General features: G+C 35.3%; 1 protein-coding gene across 3 annotated transcripts in view; it reads left to right on the top strand.

Annotated features, from left to right (window-relative positions):
• The window catches only part of PRKAA1 (protein kinase AMP-activated catalytic subunit alpha 1), a 32,971-nt gene extending 13,455 nt beyond the window's left edge, over nt 1-19,516 (top strand). Inside the window, exons 2-10 of one of the 3 annotated variants that reach the window (XM_082724657.1) lie at nt 889-1,030; nt 2,687-2,780; nt 3,221-3,265; nt 6,434-6,578; nt 7,913-8,000; nt 10,549-10,773; nt 12,150-12,636; nt 12,749-12,875; nt 16,594-19,516. In XM_082724657.1, the coding sequence (XP_082580783.1) occupies nt 889-1,030; nt 2,687-2,780; nt 3,221-3,265; nt 6,434-6,578; nt 7,913-8,000; nt 10,549-10,773; nt 12,150-12,636; nt 12,749-12,875; nt 16,594-16,838 (1,598 nt within the window). In that variant the 3' untranslated portion in view covers nt 16,839-19,516. The remainder of the gene's footprint in view (nt 1-888; nt 1,031-2,686; nt 2,781-3,220; nt 3,266-6,433; nt 6,579-7,912; nt 8,001-10,548; nt 10,774-12,149; nt 12,637-12,748; nt 12,876-16,593) is intronic. The other 2 variants (XM_082724658.1, XM_082724659.1) reach the window with 2 other exon arrangements.
• The last annotated feature ends 1,632 nt before the right edge of the window (nt 19,517-21,148 follow it).

The following is a 21,148-nucleotide window of genomic DNA, read 5'->3' on the forward strand; positions in this document are numbered from 1 at the left end:
CCCCAGCTGTCTTGGATCCTCTGTCACATTTCTGTCCAGATTTGTTGTCTCTAAGCCTTCTACACATCTGTTACCTAGGACTTTGCCTCATTACCATATATTGGGGATTCTCTTAGTTTTTCTCCTGTACTGGGTCCCTTCTTTACTGGATATTATGTTCTTGGCTTATTTTCCTGTTTTTGGTAGAATATATATTCTCTGGTGGGTTCTTGAGAAAAGGCAAATAGAAGCTAAATTTTTGGAGAATAAATTCTGTTATCACCATTGATTATCTGAGCCTAGCATTCAAATTGAAAGAAAATCACTTTTTTTTTTTGGTTGTTGTTCTTAAAAATAGAAACTGCATGTTCATGAATGGAAATTTGAAAGGTTCAAAAGGTTATGGATGGGGAAGTGTGTTGGTAGCATCAGGGAGTTTTTGGGATGATGAAACTGTTTGTATTTGATTTTAATGGGCTTTACCAATTTCTTTATGTTAAAATCCATAGACCTGTTCACCAGAAGAAAATAATTGTGTGTTTTTTTTTTTTGAAGTTCAGTTTGTATGTATGATAGCTTAAGAAATAAGTAAGAATTTAAAATAATAATAGAATTATTAAAAAATAAGTAAGAATTTAAAAGGACAAAAAGTATACAGCAAAAGGGAAATCTCTTTTCTTTCTCGGTTAGTTTTCTAGTTTCCCTTTCTGAAAGAACCACCATTATCAATTTCCTATGTATTCTCCCATTTAATCACTCTTGGACATGTAAACATTTAGGGGCAAATCAGGCAGAACTGAAAGGAACTTAAATTTGCTCAGTATTTTTGGAGATTACTACTCTTAGAATACATCTAAAATGTTATTAATCAAGTCTGGCACTAATTTGTTAAAATTATTTTTCCTACAGTTGGCAAACATGAATTGACTGGGCATAAAGTTGCTGTGAAGATACTGAATCGACAGAAGATTCGAAGCCTTGATGTGGTAGGAAAAATCCGCAGAGAAATTCAGAACCTCAAGCTTTTCAGGCATCCTCATATAATTAAACTGTAAGAGCTGATTATATTAAATATAGTCATATCATTTTTTAATCATTTTTGTTAACCTGCTTAATCTGACAAGAGAGAAAGATGACTGACATTTCTTGAATCATCTCTCAAGGTTTTAAAACTTATGCCTGTTCATGTATTTATCTAACCCCATTCATGGTCACTTAAACCTATATCCATGTTTTGCCCTTGTGCTTATCAGCTGTTAACTTTCTCGTTCTTTCTTATCTTCTGGACATGCTGTCTGATCAATCACTTTCTGTACCCCTATTGCTTAGAAACAACAGTGATTCGCTAGTAGAAAATGTTGACCTCCACATTTCATATCATGTCATTTAGCCTCACTAGAGACAAGAGAAAGGCAGTAGAAAGGGTTTTTCCCCAAGCTGCTTATATCTGATAAAGCAAATAACAAATGATAGAATTTCAGGAATCCAGTATACAGAGGGGCAGTAGTAGTATTATGGTGGTTTTATAGTTGCCAATTGTAGGTCTGTATAGAACTTATTTATTGCTCCGTTTTCTTATGCGGGCTGTCACTTACAATGCTAAGGCTTTTATACTGACCTGGCTGGCTCCAAATTTGTTTCACTCTCACCTCTTCTCATTTGCTGAGGTACCATGGTTTTAAGGTGCGTATGGGTGCTGATGACCCCTTAGTACACCTCTCCTGCTTTTATACCTCTTCCCCGAACCCAGTTTCATACACCCACTGCCAACTCCGCATCTCCATTTGGATGGCAGAATTGAACTTTCTGTTACCCTCCCCCAAACCTGCTCTTACACACAGTTTTCACCCTCTGAGTTACTATCCAGTTCCTCAGGGCAGAAACATAGGACCCATCCCTAAATTTGTTGTTTCTCTCACTTCCTACCATCCATTCCATCTCTTTCTTCAAAATAGATCTAGGATCTGAATGTTTCTCAGTTCTTTCATTGTCATCAACCTCGTCTGAGCCACCATCATCTCTCTCATGGACTCCTGCAGTAGCCTCTTGCTTCCCCTATACCATCCACAGTCAATTCTTCACGTTGCTGCCATAAAGTAAAGTTACCGTTTTAATAGATCAGACCACATGACTAGTTTGCTTAAAAACTTCAATAGCTTTGCATTTCCCTTAGAGTAGAAGCCAAAGCTTCATTCTGGCTTGTAAGGTTCTCTTTCCTCTGGTCTCCAATTACCTCTTTGACTCTATATCCTGTTTGTCTCTGCCAGCTCACTCTGCTCTAGCCTTCTTTCCATTCCTCAAACATGCCAGGCAGGTTTCTCCCTCAGGACCTTTTCACTTGCTGTTCTCTTTGCCTGGTTCACCTTCTTCCAGATCATGGTGTGGTTTGCTTCCTTCTGTCAGGTTCTGGTCAAATGTTACTTTATCAGAGAGTCCTCCCTTAAACCCCCCGTATGAGCGATTCCCCTTAGTTTGCTTTGTTTCTCTTCATAGCATGTTCCACCACCTGAGATACTGCTTATTCATATAGTGTCTGTTTCCTGGCTCCTGGAACATGAACTCCATGAAGGGAGAGAATTTGTTTTGTTCCTGCAGTTTTCCCAGCTTCTAGCACAGTGCCTGCTGTATTATAGGCGCTTAGTAAACATTTACTGAATGGATGAATATACATGTTTTAATATTGGTAGATAATGTTTTCTCTCACCAGGTACCAGGTCATCAGTACACCATCTGATATTTTCATGGTGATGGAATATGTCTCAGGAGGAGAGCTATTTGATTATATCTGTAAAAATGGAAGGGTAAGCAGTTCTGATTTAATCCTGTATATATTTTGTAACTCCCCTTCTTCCTTACTAGCTTCAAGATGTCAGAAAGCGATTTTGTTAAGAGGTCTACTTAATAATCAGTTCCCTTAGTCATATATTTGTCTAGAGTCATAGACTATTTAGAGTTAGGAAAGACCTTAAAGATTACTTCCTTAGCCTGCTTACACAGATGTGGAAGCCAGGATACACAGTTTATGTTTTTAACTGTAGATCACTTGATTTATTAATGACAGAATTGGATTGAGACCCCAGAACTCATAGTCTTCCAACTCGTGCTTTGGGGTATAGAAATACTTGTAACATATATCTTGAATTATATATTTAATCCTTACAAAATATATTAATTCTTAAAGATCTAGGCCTTGGTAGTCAACCCTAGCCACATTTAAATTGCATTCGTTTTTTGGTTTCAGAAATCTGATGTACCTGGAATAGTAAGAACAGGCTCCATGAAGGAGGTAGGAATTAGACTTAAAGAATTTAGAGTTGGAAGGAACTTTAAAAGGCATTTGGAGCAGTATCTTAAGTTACAGACCCAAAAAATGAACACTGCCACCACCCCCTTCACCAGCTTCTCCCCGCCCCCCGCCCATGTATTTTCTCATCCCTGGTTATGTGGTATGCTAAAACCTCTTTCTAGGAGACCTATATCTAGCAATAAGAAGCCATTTTTTTCTCCTCTCAAGCTAAAATTCTTTATATCATTCATTTGTTCTATATAGCATATCTGTTTACTTTTATCAAAACCAAGCTCATTAAATAACCAAGTTAATTTTGATTTTACCATTTTTTGACATGGTTCATTTCAGTTTTCAGGTATTCCACTTCTTTGTTCACTAACACCCGCCCCCCCCACCCCACCATGTTATGCCTGGAAAAATGGAAACAGGCACAAGTTGAATTGGTATCTTGTTTTCTTATCTTTTCCATTTGTCATTTCTTGATCATTTTGCTTTACATCATGGGAATTTTCTTCAATTTTTACTTGTTGTATACTAACAGTTCAGCTGTCATATTTTCTATTTCAAAGATCTTTCTTGTTTTCTGACTTTGTTTTAAATAGCTAGTTCTCCATAGATACAATAATCTTATCTGAGGATAACAATTAGGTTTTTGTTTTAAGTTTTTAATTTTAACTCCAGTATAAGTAACATACACTGTTATATTAGTTTCAGATATACATACAGTGATTCACCAATTCTGTACACTATTCAGTGCTCATCATGATAAGTGTGCTCTTAATCCCCATCACCATTTCACCTGTCCCCCTCCTTACTCCCACTCATCTCTCCCCTCTGGTAACCATAAGTTTGTTCTCTATAGTTAAGAGTCAACAGTTGTTGTGTGTGATTAAGTCTTCATCTATTTCCTGCATTGTTACTATACCTTCTGTGCTCCATTTTACTGGCCTTGGTGTTTTGTACATGGCCCTTCCTCAGATGTCTGGTGATTCTTGGTTGTCCACTTATATTTGAGTGAGGTGCTAAATGCCAACCTCATGTTAGGTGGAACTTACTGATTGGTGGGCCTTCCCATTGGTTGAACAGGTAGGGATCTGTCCATTTTATTAGGGTATACCAAATGTCCATGATTTCAGATATTTTCCTTAGATCAGAAAGTTGCTCCAGAAGAAACCTTCCAATTTCCTTGAGGGTATTAGCTTTTTCCTCAGTATTCTGAAAGCTGAATTGAGAAGAGGCCTGCAAGTCTCAGTAGTTAGTATTTGAGTTCCACTTAATCCCCATGTTTTCCTTCTGGTGCTTCATCCCTGCCTTGGTGTCTTTGAGAACAGAGCTGGTTCCTAAAGAGTGAATCATGGGTCTCATTTACTGGTTGGGGTGAGTTTAAAACTTCTTTTTTAACCAACTGTCCTGTTTTCAGTTCTCCTCTCCTTCCTCCCTTCCCAAATTCCCAAGGTTTCTAAGCTTTTCCAGGGTTGTGTGTGCAGGCTAGTTTACTATTGGTTTCCACCCCTGTGGGCTTAGGGTTCAGCTCTCTCTGGTGAAGTCTGTATCACTGTTCATCTATTCTACAGTTTAGTGATTCCTCTTTAAAAAAAATTTTTTTTAGATTTAATTTAGTTAACATACAGTGTATTAATTAGTTTCAGGGGTAGAATTTAGTGATTCATCAGTTGCATATAACACCCAGGGCTCATGACATCAAGTGTCCTCCTTAATGCTCACTGACTCCTCTTGATTACTGTTGTCATTTCTCTTGCTCTTTTTATCTTTGCTAAGACACTTTCTTTTTGTCTTTGTTAAAACACTTTTGCTAAGTTAAAGTGTTTCAAAGTGTGGAGACAGAAGGTTTAATCTGCCATGTTTAACTGGAAATAGGCTAATACTCTTTTGTAGACTTCCCTTCCTTTATCTTCTGTATTGTATTTATTGTCAATATAGTATAATTTTAATTTTTGTAGCTTCTTTGGTTTACCTGTTATATTTTGTTTAATCAGTTTTCTTTGACATTTAGAACACATTCTTATGTTCATTTAGTATATTTGACATAAGGTTGTATTAAAAAAGCGAACCTACATTTCTTCTAGAAATAAATGAGATTGCTAACACATTGTTATTTTCTCTAGAAGAAGGGTATCCATACTACTTCAATAGTTTTAATTTTGCTTTCAAAAGAAATTAAGTTTATCTTTTCTCCTAGATTGTCCATGCCTTGTGAAGTATAGAAGTCTGGTTTTAGAATGCTAATTTGTGGCCTCTGTTAGAGAATTGCATATTAGAGTCCTTTGTCTAGAGAATTAATAGGCTGTTTATTAAATGTTACTTCTTGGTGCAGGCTCATCCAAGTAATGGTAATTATTCCTGGGGGAAAGAATCATAAAGTAAGAAAATGTGGATAAATGGAATGAGAAGTTTTTTTGTATGAAAACTTTTTAAAGAATATTTTTAAAAATGTTAGTTGCTACATAACTTTTTTTAGAAAACAGACTTAAAGATACATGCTTTTTATATTTTATAGAAGAAATTAATAAAAGGTTTTTTATGTTAAAATTAAATGTCTTTTTTTGAGGACATATAATTTGGTTGCTCACTAATTCATTAAAAATCTTTAATGTTACTTCCTCATATAGTCTAAAATATTATCATCCATACCAGCATAATTCTTTGTGCCCTTATTCTGCTTTTTCTTTAAAACACTCCTTGATGTTATATTTATTTCTTTATTGTCTATTTTCATCAACTAGATGAGGGTCTTTGTTTTATTCACTGCTGTATCTTGAGTGCCTGAAACAGTGCATGGCACATTGAAGATGTTCAATAAATATTTGTTAAAGGAATGAAGGATTAAACATATCCAATTTATAGGAGAGAAAATAGGTTTAGTTTCAGGTAGAAATTGAAACTATTTGACATAGCGCATGAAATACAGAGGAAAGCAAGCTATTAAAATGTATTTGGAAGAATGGTAATAGAAAGTCAAGTTACTGATTTGGATTCCAGGGTCCTCTTAGCATTTTGTGCTGTATATATCCATCTTGTCCCCATTTCAAAAGTATCTCGGGAGGAGGTTTTGTGCATTTTTACAGTCTTATAGGTTGGAGAATTGTAGGTAGAAGAATTTCTTCTGAAAAACATATCTTTAAAATGCCTCTCTACTTTTCTTAGCTGGATGAGAAAGAAAGTCGGCGCCTGTTTCAACAGATCCTTTCTGGTGTGGATTACTGTCACAGGCATATGGTGGTCCATAGAGATTTGAAGCCTGAAAATGTCCTGCTTGATGCACACATGAATGCAAAGATAGCTGATTTTGGTAAGGAGATTTTTATAGTTTCCCATATCCATTATGTTTAACAAACATCTATAGCATTCTTCAGATAATTTTTACTTCTGCACAATGGATTGAGTACCCCAAAATAGTGTATCCTCATCATTTTGTCTATGAACATACAAAAAGAAGACAAGGAATTCTCTTCTTAGCTTTATGTTTTAAAAATTGAGTCTTATGACAATGGGTAAATAATTTAAGTAGGCAGCCTTAGAAGCATCATTTGATTTGCGACTATCTGTGAAGAAGTTAGCAACCTTATTTCCAGTGTATTCCTTTGATCAAGTATAGAGCAAGAGGAAAGAGATTGGAATGGAGCTACTCAGACTCTGAAAGCCAGAGGTAAATTATATGAACAAAATTTTTTAAAAAAGTAAAATATTTTAAATGATAGGAAAGCATAATTTCAGCTTGGAGGAATATTATTTTGATTTTCAACAATGAATTTATTTTTCCTTTATTTTCTATGTAAGTTGCCACTGACATTATTAAATCTAAGAAAATGAATCTCTGCAACTCTCTTTTGCTTAGCTTCAGTTCAAATCAGAGGAGATTGTTATAACTACTTTCCTCAGTTTTGGATATATGTATTATAATCTTTAGAGATTCATTGAGCAGTGTCAGCTCTGAGCTACTGATTTGCTGCTGCTATTGTAACTGACTGACTTATTTGACTTCCTTATTCCTCAGTTGTCATGATGATGATTATTTGTTTTGTTCTTTTTTTTTTTAAGATTTTATTTTTAAATAATCTCTATACCTAACCTGGGGCTTTTACTCACAGTCCTGAGTGTAAGAGCTGCATGCTGGCAACTGAGCCAGCCATGTGCTCCGGTCATGATTATTTTTATTTAGTGCATTTTTGAGGAGGCAGAGGTTTCTTCTTGGAGTAAAACTGTGCGGAAGCTTTGATATTCAAAGTTAATGTTTTTTTATTTCTTTTTTAAAGAATCAGAACAGGGGTTAATAGAAACTTTGAACTTTAATTCTTCTACTCATCTGTTGTACATTTTTTCCTAGTAGTTTCTATATTAATAAATTTAAATAAGCCAAGTTTATTCTAGTAAGCAGAATAACCAGTAGCTTAATATATGCTCATTAAATTCCAATAATGCACTAACTTTAAATAGTGAAATAGATTACAAATTTTAGGACATAATGGCAAAATATTTGGGAATAGTAAAGACAGAATTTGTTGAAACAAAGGACAAAATGATGATTTATCACTTTAATGCAAATTAAATTTTATTGTTTAATGGAATTTTATTTTTATTTTTGTCCTTGGAAAGTCTTGAATAGTTGATTTTGTGCATTTTCAGGTCTTTCAAACATGATGTCAGATGGTGAATTTTTAAGAACAAGTTGTGGCTCACCCAATTATGCTGCCCCAGAAGTAATTTCAGGAAGGTAGTATTTGACACCGTTTCTTCCACCCCAGTACATTTATAATTGTCTTTTTCTCTTAGATTTATCTATCTATAGTAAATTCTAGTGAAAGGAAAGACATGTAAGGCTTATTCTTTCCTTATCCAGAAAGTGTTATGTTTTAAGACTAAAACATAAGTGAGTAAGAATTAAGGATTCCATTTATAGAAGAGAATATTGGTTTGGAAGTCAATACTGTATATAAAGTAGTTAGATGAGAATATGTCTCACTTTTTCCCCCAGTAGAAGAAATTGATGGTTTAAAACTAGAAGGTTTCTTTTTCTTTAAAGATTTATTTATTTTAGGGATGCCTGGATGGCTCAGTTGGTTGGGCAGCTGCCTTCAGCTCAGGTCATTATCCCGGGGTTCTGGGATCGAGTCCCACATTGGGCTCCTTGCTCCGCGGGGAGCCTGCTTCTCCCTCTGACTCTGCCTGCCACTCTGTCTTTCTGCTTGCTCTCGCTCTCTCTGACAAATAAATAAAATCTTAAAAAAAAAAAAAAGATTTATTTATTTTAGAGAGAGAGCATGTGCTTGTGTGCATGTGAGATTGGAGAGGGGAGAGGGTGAGAGAGAATCCTAAGCAAACTCCCTGCAGAGCATTGCGTCTGATGGTGCAGGGGGGGGCTCAATCTCAAGAATCAAGACCTGAGATCGAGCCCTGAGCCAAAATCAAGAGGCAGAGGCCCAACTGACTGAGCCACAGTAGCTCACAGATCCTAACACCAGCAACTTTTAGAGGTCACACATTAAAAATTTGAATATAGAAATAACCTACTAGTTAGAAATGGTTTACTTAGGTGAAGAGTTAAACCTGTAATGTATACCTTTAATTTTTCAGATAGAAGGCATTTTTTTAAAGATATATTTACTTATTTTACAGAGAGTGCGCGCAATCCAGAGTGTGTGAGCCAGTGCACACACATGCATGAGTTGAGGGTGGGGTAGGGGGAGAGGGAGAGAAATCCTTAAGCAGACTCCTCGCTGAGCGCAGCCCCGTTCCCAGAGCCCTGAGATCATGAGCTGAAGCAAATTAAGAGTCGGATGCTTAATTTGACTGAGTCACCCAGGTGGCCCTGATAGAAAGGCATTTTGTAGTAGCGTTATGTTTATGGTAAGGTGTCCTGGGGAATTGGACTTAAGTATGCTAAAATCTTCAGACTTCTTTATTTTGAATTTTTCATTTTTAAATCTTCTAGAGACTACAGTATTGTAAGAATTCTAACCTCTTAATTATTGGCCATCAGCATTGAGAGCATGAGGATCTTTGTACAGTACATAGCTTAGATGGCAGGAAAATTGAATTTTTTGAAGAGTAATTTTTCTTGGGGCACCTGGGTGGCTCAGTGGGTTAAGCCTCTGCCTAGGACTCAGGTCATGATGTCAGGGTCCTAGGATCGAGCCCCACGTCAGGCTCTCTGCTCAGCAGGGAGCCTGCTCCCTGCCCCTCCGCCCCTCTCTGCCTGCCTCCCTGCCTACTTGTGATCTTTCTCTCTGTCAAATAAATGGATGGAATCTTAAAAAAAAAAAAAAAAAAAAAAAGTAATTGTTCTTCACTCTCTTACAAAAATTGAAGAGTTAGGTTTACTAATTTTTGTAATTAACTTTTAATAACTTTATACTCAAATCCTCTTTGATTCACATTCTAATTCACAATGCAGATATACTATGGTATTTTCTGTCTGTTTTCATAAGCTTGCTTGCCTAGTCTGCTCAGAGAAATTATATTTGGGTAAAGGCATGGCTATGAATAAGGCAGAAGTATTTAATTTTAAATTTATCAAGGTTCATCATTATCTTTTTATATCAGCTTAATGTTCAAAAAACGCTTTTAAATTACTTCATTTGTGTCATGTAAATTGTTTTGGAAGAAAACAGTTCAAGACCTTGTGGTAGTGTTAATTAAATAGAAAAAATGTTTTATAAATATGCATATATACGTGGGTCATTAATGAAGTCTCCTTTTTCAGTTTGGATAGGTCTTCCTGTGAGGTCTGGATGAGTGGGAACTTTTACTCAAAGCAGTATTTATGGATCAGTTCAACAATTTATTTCATCAGTTTATAGACCTCCTTTCCCCAAAACCAGACTGAGCTAACAGCCTTCCGTAGTTAAGTCAGTTGGCTACATTTTATTGCAAATATCAGTTTAGAATCTTCTGTGAACCAGTCTGGTGGGCTTTCTTCCACAGCCTCAGGTCCTTTTTGCCTCGGTAGGAGGTCTTGGGCTATTGGGAGAAGTGGGTTTAGAGTTGTCACTAAAACATTCTTAACTGATGTTATAAGGACCACAGAAAGGTAGTAAGAATGGAATTTTAGCTATAGTCTAAACTTTAAAAAATTCTTGACTTTTGTTTTCAAAGATGATACTGATAGAATTAGTATAGAATCTTTATGTGTAGTGTGTAGCGATGACCATAGAAACCACACTCTAATAATGCTTTATAAAGTATCCATATTTAAAATTTTTGATTGATTGACTCTCAAGTTTCTAATGATTACATAATCCAATTAATGTGTCCTGTTACAGATTGTATGCAGGTCCAGAGGTAGATATATGGAGCAGTGGGGTTATTCTCTATGCTTTATTATGTGGAACCCTTCCATTTGATGATGATCATGTGCCAACTCTTTTTAAGAAGATATGTGATGGGATCTTTTATACCCCTCAGTATTTAAATCCGTCTGTGATTAGCCTTTTGAAACATATGCTACAGGTGGATCCCATGAAGAGGGCCACAATCAAAGATATCAGGTAATAATGCAGCTTGGAGATTATCAGATCTAATAGTTTCAATGATACAAGTTAAGTGAAAGAAAAAGTTGCAGGACAGTATGTACAACATAATGCCATTTTTATATTAAAAAATACAGCATATAGGCACATTTATTTTATTTTGGAATTTAAAAATACACACTGAACAGGCACCTTAGGGAAAGAAGATTAGTAGTAAGGAGGGCTTTTGCTTTTTCACTTAGCATCTTTCTTTTGAAATTGTAACAATGAATATTGTATTTGTTTTTAAATTTGAAAAAACCACTAGTGTGAAGTAAAAAGGACCCTGGTGAGATTTACATTTGTAGTGACTCTTCAAGATTTTCTGTAGTATGCCTCATATTTGACTTTCATGTATTCTCATTAGGATTAATACTTTTCAGTAGTAGTAAATTTCTGTTTCACTGTTTGAGTTCTGATCTTTTGAATTACTCTTTTCTTCTTTTGTTATTTCAAGTTATAAAGAATTTTAATTTAAGGTGTAATTTTGGGCTAGTACATACTGAATCACATGTGAAATTACTGGTTTATAAGTTTAATATGGAAGGGCATGTTCCACCACCAGTGGAAAAGGACAAATCATTCTCTAAAATTTAAAATATCTAAGTGAGAGATCCTTTTTCTTGTGTTTTACATATTTTTTCCAATTTGAATGTAATGTGTGACAACTGAAAAAGACTTAGAAGACACCCAAAAAATAGAGAACTAAAATGATCTCTAATTCTGTCACCCAGAAGATAGTCCTTATTCTTTTGGGTGTTTTGCTTTCTTGATGTTTCTAGTTTTAGCAGTTTTGGACATAATTCAGGTGAAACATATCCTTTTATATATGAAGTTAGGAAACTCTCAGTTCCTTCATTAAAAATGCAGAGATATTTTTATCTTCATAGAACTGTTTTGTGAAGTGAGATAATGTACAGTAAGTACTTAGCCTGAAACCAGCCACATGGTAAGCATTCAGTGAATGATACCTGTTTTTGTTGTTGTGGTTTTTTCACCTGACATTATATCAAAAGAGAATTATAATGAAGCCACAGAATATGTTATTTTTCTGAGCTGGAAATTAGCTGGTCTTTGTCATTTATTTGTCAGTCATTTGTACCAAAACTTAAGTGGAGACATTTCTTTTCCTGTTGGTACGGCACTGCTTTCTCCTTAAAACCAAAAGGAGATTGAAGCATTTCCTCCAGTGTACACAATGAAATGTGAGCCAGAAGAGGAAAGTCTGTTTGAAAAAATGAAAATATAATATGAATACAAATATAAATGAATTCATATCCTAAACTCCCCAAACTGTTACTTGCAGTCTCATCTCTACTCAAAATTCTCCTCCTGACCCTGCCATTTTCTCTCAGGGAACATGAATGGTTTAAACAAGACCTTCCAAAATATCTTTTTCCGGAGGATCCATCATATAGTTCAACCATGATTGATGATGAAGCCTTAAAAGAAGTATGTGAAAAATTTGAATGTTCAGAAGAGGAGGTTCTCAGCTGCCTTTATAACAGAAATCACCAGGACCCTTTGGCAGTTGCCTACCACCTCATAATAGATAACAGGAGAATAATGAATGAGGCCAAAGATTTTTACTTGGCAACAAGCCCACCTGATTCTTTTCTTGATGATCACCATTTGACTCGGCCCCATCCTGAAAGAGTACCATTCTTGGTTGCTGAAACACCAAGGGCACGCCATACCCTCGATGAATTAAATCCACAGAAATCCAAACATCAAGGTGTAAGGAAAGCAAAATGGCATTTGGGAATTAGGAGTCAAAGTCGACCGAATGATATCATGGCAGAAGTTTGTAGGGCAATTAAACAGCTGGATTATGAATGGAAGGTAAGAAAGAAAGGGCAATCTGATTATAAGCACATTTGGCAAACCTGTAGTCTATAAAGTGTTTTCTAGAAGAACTGCTTTTGATTTTGTTTTTGTCCATACCATACACTAGGTTGTAAACCCCTATTATTTGCGTGTTCGAAGGAAGAATCCTGTGACAAGTACATATTCCAAAATGAGCCTACAGTTATACCAAGTGGACAGTAGAACATACTTACTGGATTTCCGTAGTATTGACGGTATGTACATCCCACAAAATAACATAGTTGACATACTAGACTTGTTACCTAATTGGCTTTTCAGTCTTTGATTCTTTTGAAGCTGCTGCTGCTGCTTCCCCCCCCCCCCCTTTTGGAGAAGGTTTATTGAGAGAATTTCCACAGTGAAGTACCCCCACATAAGAGTAGTTAGCATGTTTCAGCTTGTCTTGTTTAAATCTGGGGCTGTCCTTCACCTGCTTCTGGCATTTTAATGGGCTCTGAAAAGGGCAGATTTCTCCCCTTGACGTCAGGGTCATCTTCAGTTACACCCCCAGCCTTTGCCTGAGGCAGGTCTTAGAGATCCACTTCTGGCCCGGTCCTTGAGCCACAGATGCTCTTTCAGTTGCCTTCCATTGATGAGTAGAACATCCTGACTCTCAGGTGGTGCCTCCTCTTGTTTCGGTCGCTCTCCCTGGGTGGTTGTGCACCCACATGCTGGTTAGACCCTCGGTCATCTTTTCTTTGTTTGGATTTGGATCTTGACCTGACTTGGCCACTCCTGGTTCACCCAGTTGAATTCAGGTAGCGAGAAAGCTCACAGCAGAGAGAACACAACTGCCTCGATCGAGGCTCTGCTTACCTCTTTCAAAGCTTCTTGGATTGGTCCTAGTAATTCAGTAGCAAAGGAGTATAAAATGTGATTTTGTGCCTCTGTGATGTCAGCATTTATGAATTGTGTTTTTCTTGTAATCTTACAGTGTATTGTCCTTTTAAGATTATCTTAAAGCCAGATGCAATCTGATCCTAAAGTGATAGTTTCTGCCACATTTCTGGTTTTTGGTGTGGTTCATTTTGGCAAGATAAAATGTTTTATTTGGAAATAAACGTTGATTTTTTTATTAAGTATTTTTTATATCTGATATTTAATATTTTTAATTTTCATTTAAAAATTAAAGTACAGTTAGCTTTTAGAGTTGATTGATAAGGCAATGTGAACAGATTTGATTAGTAGCTCCTAGAACAAGAAATTATTTGTCAATTAAGCTTGCAGGGGACTGAGAGAGAAGTGTTTTGGACAGGTTAGGGACTTAACAGTTATTTTTCTCCTCTCACCCAGTCTTTTGCTCCCAGCCTGAAGCTAGAGACATATCAAAGATATGCATCCTTTATTAGTTTTGTGAGAGCTGCATGATTCCAATTTTATCTGTCTCTCAATAAAGTGTTCTTAAATAACCACTTTTTTTTTTAAAGATTTTATTTATTTATTTGACAGAGAGAAAGAGAGAGAGCATACAAACAGGGAGAGTGGTGGGTAGAGGGAGAAGCAGACTCCCTGCTGAGCAGTGAGCCCAGCCCCGATGAAGGGCTTGATCCCAGGATCATGACCTGAGCTGAAGGCAGACGCGTAACTGATTGAGCCACCCAGATGCCCCAATAATAGATAACTTTTATATGAAGTCACTGTGTAAGAATTCCTGGGACTAAAGCATCTTATGTTCAAGATAACTGTCATAATTAGTTAAAAGTGATGTTGTTAATTTTAATTTTAGATTGTTGTCCATTTCTGTTTATCTACAGTCATAAACAATCAGAGACAATCGATGATCAAATCACTGAAATATTCATACTTTTTAAGTGGGGTATTTTATTTTAATTGGTCATCAAAATGATGACATTACTGCAGTATAAAATCTTTAAAGTACGTTCTTGAGTTTTTTTTTAAAGAAACATTATTGTTTTACTGTTTCAATATTTTGAAAACCTGTACTTAGAAAATATATCTTTGATTACCATTATGTATAGTTTGCTATACATAACTGTACTTAACTATTTAGACCAATTAAGTTGAGGCAAATTATTAATTGCAGAAAGCAGACGTTTTTGTTCTTTTATTTTGTTGTTGTTATTTTTAAATGGGAAAAATACCTTGTATGCCAGTGTGCCAGTGTATATATATATGAGTAGATTATAATAGACTTTTCATAAATGTTGTGATACCAAACATGGTTTGAATTTTTTTTTTTAAGATTTATTTATTTAGGGGTGCATGGGTGGCTCAGTTGGTTAAGTGTCTGCCTTTCGCTCAGTTCATGATTTCAGGGTCCTGGGATCTGGTCCCACATTGGGCTCCCTACTCAGTGGGAAGTCTGCTGCTGCTTCTCCTTCTGCTGCTCCCCCTGCTCATGCTCTCTCTCAAATAAGCAAATAAAATCTTTTAAAAAAATGTTTCAAAAATTTATTTATTTGAGAGAGAGAGAGAGTAAGAGGGAAAGGGGTATAGGGAGAGAGAGAACACCAAGCAAATTTCCCACTGAGCATGGGGCCCTATGTGGGGTTTATCCCATGACCCTGAGATCATTACTTGAGCCGAAATCAATAATTGGATATTTAACTGACTGAGCTACCCAGGCACCCCTGAAATTTATATTAACTCAGATTTCCCATATATGTACACTCTTAAAAACTAATTTATGTTATCTGTTAAAAAGCCTGATGGAACACAGGTGATTCACAATTCAAGTAAATACTCTATCCCAGCATTATTAAAGAGTATAACTATATATATATGTTCTCTCACAGCAGAGCCTTTAATTAAGTACAAGTATATAGCAGTTCTTCACTGGCCAAATCAATTGAATTAAGATTTATTACTACTTCTGTTCATCTAAGGTTATATGGAACTGTTAGATGAGATTTACCTATGAGTTTTTTGTCTTCTTTATAAACCAAAGGATAGTACCTTTTTAGTGTCAGAAAGACACAGGTTTGAGTGGTGATAGAGTGGCTAGAGCTGTTTGTCTGCTTCTCTCTCTGTCTAGATGCTGTTTATCCGCTAACAACATATTAATGTCTGCGATATGGAATGTATTTGGATCAGATTTATAACCTTGGGTTTATTAGCCTCTGAGTTTGCCAGTTGAATGGGTATTTACTGTTTTGTTTTGTTTTAAAGATTTTATTTATTTATTTATTTGACAGAGAGAGAGAGAGAACACAAGCAGGGAGCGGCAGGCAGAGGGAGAGGAGAAGCAGGCTCCCTGCTGAGTAGGCAACCCGATGCAGGGCTCGATCCAAGGACCCTGGGATCATGACCCGAGCTGAAGGCAGATGCTTAACTGACAAAGCCACCCAGGCACTTTGAACATTTACTGTTTTTGTACTCTGTTTCCAACTTTAGTTTTTCCTTGATTTCTGTTTGTTAGAATCATTCTCTTCTATGAGATCTTAACTATGAAGAGCAAATGGGAGAGTGAAAAGCACTGAAATGATAGGAGATACAGGTTCTAGATTTACCTCTCTGTTCATTTATTGCCTATGGCAAGTCACTTCACTTTCTGGGGTTTCTATTTATTTATCAGTAGAACAAAGGGTGGGATGAGATGATTTCCAGTGTTATTTCCAAATTTTAAGTGCATTTATTCTATGATTTTAATACAGAGGGATTAATTTTTATCACTAGGGAAGGATGTTTATTGAGTCCCATGGTTATTAGTTTATTGGGCTTTTAGCTTTGGATTGCAAGACTGATGAGTAACTGTGTACTGTACCCAATCTTGATCAGCCATCAGGAGAATACATACTGTAAGGAAAAAAGGCAAATGGTTTTAACACAGACTCATCACCTCTATTTTAGAAAGTATTCAGCATAAACATGGTTTTAGTAGCTGGTCATTGGTCTGAAAGAAGCAAATTAAATGCTATTAAACTTTTGGAGGGTGTCATGGATTATGATACATTGAGATTTTTTTTTCTCCAGATGAAATTACTGAAGCCAAATCAGGAACTGCTACTCCACAGAGATCGGGATCTGTAAGCAACTATCGATCTTGCCAAAGGAATGATTCAGATGCTGAGGCTCAAGGAAAATCCTCAGAAGCTTCTCTTACCTCATCTATGACCTCACTTGACTCTTCTCCTGTTGACTTAACTCCGAGACCTGGAAGTCACACAATAGAATTTTTTGAGATGTGTGCAAATCTAATTAAAATTCTTGCACAGTAAACCTAAAACTTTGCTTATTTCTTTGATAGCAATAAGCATGCATAATAAATAATAGCCAAATGCTTCCATATATAATCAAGTTATACCTAATTATAACTGAGGATTGGCCTTTTGGAATGCAGTTTGCACAGGAATTGGAATATGATTAATAGTTAAAAGCCTAATGTGCAAAAATGAATTAAGATAATTTTGTTCATTGTTCAGTAGGCATATAGCATAATGTAATATTCACAATGAATTATAGGTCTCTCAGGCTCACTTGATATTTGGCTATTTTATATTTAGTGTAGACAGGGCTTTGTAGAATATTAATTTACCATAAAGGCCTTCATATATTATTACATGTTGATGTGTTATATAACTGCTTCATAAATTTATTCAATAAATATTTGCCTAGAATCCCCAGAGATCTTTATAGGTGATTTTGTTTTGGGGGCTCCTTATCTTCTTAAATAGCAAGTATCTTCTAACTGTAGTGACAGTCTGGATGACTACTCCATATCTCTTCCCTTAATATTTTTTAGTATCTGGTGAGCACATCAAAGATATTAGACACAATTAAAATTTTCTCTTTAGCTTGGTAAGTCCAAAAATGCACAGAACTTATATATTCAGATACTCTAGGCACTAAGGTAAATCTTAGTTTGTCTTACTATATTCTGTATATAAATCTCTTTTGTCATAAGAGCTGAGCTGCATATACTCTAAATCATGTTTTTGTCAATCTCACAAAGTTCGCTGCTCATATCAGTATTGAATGTATATAAAAAGTTTCTAGTCATTCAGTTATGTATCTTTTAAATTGATTTAGCACACAGAAAGAACATTTCTTACAAATTGTTTAAATGCTCAGATACGACTTTTTCTCCCAAATTTTATTGTGAACATTTTTAAAAAACAGAAAAATTGAAAGGCTGTAGGTTGGATCACATGTGTATCTACCACTTAGATTCCACATTGGTCAACGTTTTGCCATGTTTGGTTTATATTTATATCTATATCTATAGATATAGATATAGTTGTGTATCTATAGATATAGATATAGTTGTTATATGTGTGTGTGTGTGTGTGTGTATGCTTTTTCCCCCTGAACCACTTGGCTGTTGCTGACGTAATCACCCTCAACATTTCAAGCATTTCCTAAAAATAATGACATTTTCCTAAAACATAAAATTAGTAATTCCCTAATGTCATCCAACCATGCCCCAGTTGACCTCCAAATGTCTTATATAGCTCATTATTTCAAACTAGGATTCAGTGAGTTTACACATTGCATTTGGTTCTGTCTCCTTAGTCAGATAGGACATTATTATTTCAGTATAATATGGAACAGATTGGTTAGTGCTTCTAAATGGTCACATACGTTTTGGATTTTAGTCACCTTTTAAAAGGTAGCATTATGGGAACTGCCTAAAGATGGTTAAATATCTTTGTACGATCTCTATATTTTCTTTTCCTTGCTCTTTCCTTTTTCCTAGAAGCATTCCGTAATAGTTGTAAATGAAAATTTAAAGTCATATCAGTTAAAATTGGTGTCCTGTGTATGCTAATAATAAAAAAATACTATATCACCCATAATTGCCTTATACTATTTTAACTCCAAGGTATTGATTTTTTTGGTATCGATCATTTTTCCATTGCAAAAGAGCTATCTTATTTCTCATTTCATATCTTTGTATTATAGAAATGTTTTTGGCAAATACAGTGAGCACCTATGTATTCAGACAGTAATGTACTCAAGAGTCTTGATAGCTTACATGCTTAACTGTCGTAGATTTGGTTCCAGCGCCCCTAGAAAGGTGCACTGAATTCAAAACTTGTTTCTTTTTGTCCAGGGCTTCTCTATTCAACTTAGAATCTGAAAGTTGTATAAACTAATAGGAGTTCAACTTAAATAATAAGTTCACAAGTGTATTTATAACTTGTATGTGGTCCCGTGTTTTGGGGAATATTGGCTTAATGTAAGGTCTGTAAAATGCAGCATTATGTTCCTGATGTTAAGAACAGAAGACTGTATTTTTAAAGTTACAAATTTGTATATAACTAAGGCATCTTCATAATGTCTCTATAAGCTGTTGAGGGGAGTTCGGGAGAACAAAAGGAGGAACCAATTAAATAGGACCTTCTAAAAATTGTTAATTTTGTAAACTTTGCTTCTTATTAAGTTATTGTGATTCCTTTTAGTTACTGAATTTTATTTTGAAGATATTTAAATATTGCACTTGTACAAATAGTATGATAAACGCACAGATAATTGCAGTAAATTCTTTTTTAAGCTGGGATATTTGAAATGACAACTTTTGGTTGAATATGTCAAGGTTGCATCAGAACTTTCAAAAATTTGTAGTCTGCAAATTCTTACTAACTGAAGATAAAGGGAGTCAATGCAATGATTTTTAATCTTTTTTTATTATCTTTTCAGCAATTTATATTTTTTGTGATTTTCTGCAACCATATTTTTACTTTGTCTTGACAACTGAAAGATGTATAAGGTTTTTGCCAGAAATGTACTGTATACATAGTTTTAAATATAACAGATTTTACTGATATGTAAAAAATTTTGCCATTAAAATAAATGATTTCTCACCGAGAGGAACTTTTCTACAGGTTGGGGGATATGGGAGCTTAATATATCTAATTTAATTTCACTGAAATAAACTCCATTGCTTTTACTTTGATTATATTTTCTCTTGAGATGCGTTTGTAGTTTTTCAGAGTTTTAAATTATTTTATACAAAAAGATGAGAGCCCACTCTCCATCCCCCCTTCCCTGCTTTTTGCAGTGCTACCACTTAAATGAATGAATGCTTGGTGGACTGTGGACTGTGGCTGGATGGAGAGCTTTGTGCATCTGTGCTCTGACTGGCACCTTCCAAATAAGAGATAAGTGTGTTGTATAAATCTTTTCCCCTAACTCTTGTCCATCTTCTCCACCCACAGCAGAAATCTCATTTTCATTGTGAAATCTCCTGACAAGGTGACTGAAATTCCACGTACAACACAACTATACATTGGTGATAGGGTAGAAATCAATCTTCGTAGTACAGTATCTCTGAGATGTGTTCATGTTTGTTTTGACTGGGGTATATTTAAGCATATAATTTAAAATACTTTGATTTAAAAAATGGATGATAAAGAAAAACATCATTTTTCATGTTACATTGTGCTTAAATTTTTTAACTTCTGGGAAAGCTAAGAAAAAAAGCACCTATTCATAGACCACCTGTGCATCTTTTTGACAATGTGTCTAATTATAAAATACAGTGCTTAAACACATCTTAGCATTCAAATGTGATCTTTGTCTCAACTAAATTACTGATTTTTTATTTCATCTAAAAACCACCTGAACAAAAAATACTAAGATGAATACAATAAAAGGCAATGTAGCTACCCATTTTCTTTGTTGTCAACATTGGATCTGGTTAGAATTCCACTACTGTTAGAATTCAACTATAATGAAATCTTACATTCCATATGGCATCATTAGGCAGGGCTTGATTGAGGTAGATTGTTGGCATTCTAAATCTTTAAAATAGTTTGACAGTTGTAACAAAACAGTACTAAAGAATGTTATGAATAGCATGTAAGATTGTTTTTTAGGGAATTTATAAGTTGCTCTAGATTATTTTCCCTGACTGTATAAAATTGTACAATAAATTTTCTTGTTTGAAATATCAATATTTATTGAACTGTCCTATTGTAGACAAATAGGCTGTTCTATTTATTGTGAGTGCCAATAAATGGTAACTATGACAAACTTAGAGGATTTCCAGCAACTTGGAAAATGATTATATTGTCAATTAACAGCATGAGAAATGTATTAAATATACTCTAATAGGTACTTCAAGTTCATAGGCTTAAGTAAGTGGTAGGTAGTGTGAAAACTTGGTGTGGGAGGTTGCCTTTACCAGTGTAAAACTATTTGTGAGAGTTTTAGGAAAAGATCCCTAGAAAGGGGTACACCTTCAAGTACCACTTAATTTGCACTGCAACCCATATGCCCTCAAACAGCTACTATGAACCAAGCACGAAGAATGTGACCATAAGGCATAAACCTGTGGTGAGTGTCTTGTCAGGGAGATACATGTTCTTTAAAGGCTATAGAGGTATGTAGCTTAGAAAAGTACACAAATCATAAACGTTTGGCTTGATGGATTTTCAGTGTTTTAGATTTGCAGTGAACCTGGCCATGTCAGCTTCTCCCCATATTAAGAAACATGCTGCTACCTTTGTGTCTTCCATAATTAATATCAGAAGTTTTATACTTCTATATGATACACTTCTATGATATGACAGTATATTCTGGGCAA

Source organism: Mustela nivalis (genome assembly GCF_964662115.1).
Source record: "Mustela nivalis genome assembly, chromosome: 3".
Lineage (NCBI taxonomy): Eukaryota > Metazoa > Chordata > Mammalia > Carnivora > Mustelidae > Mustela > Mustela nivalis.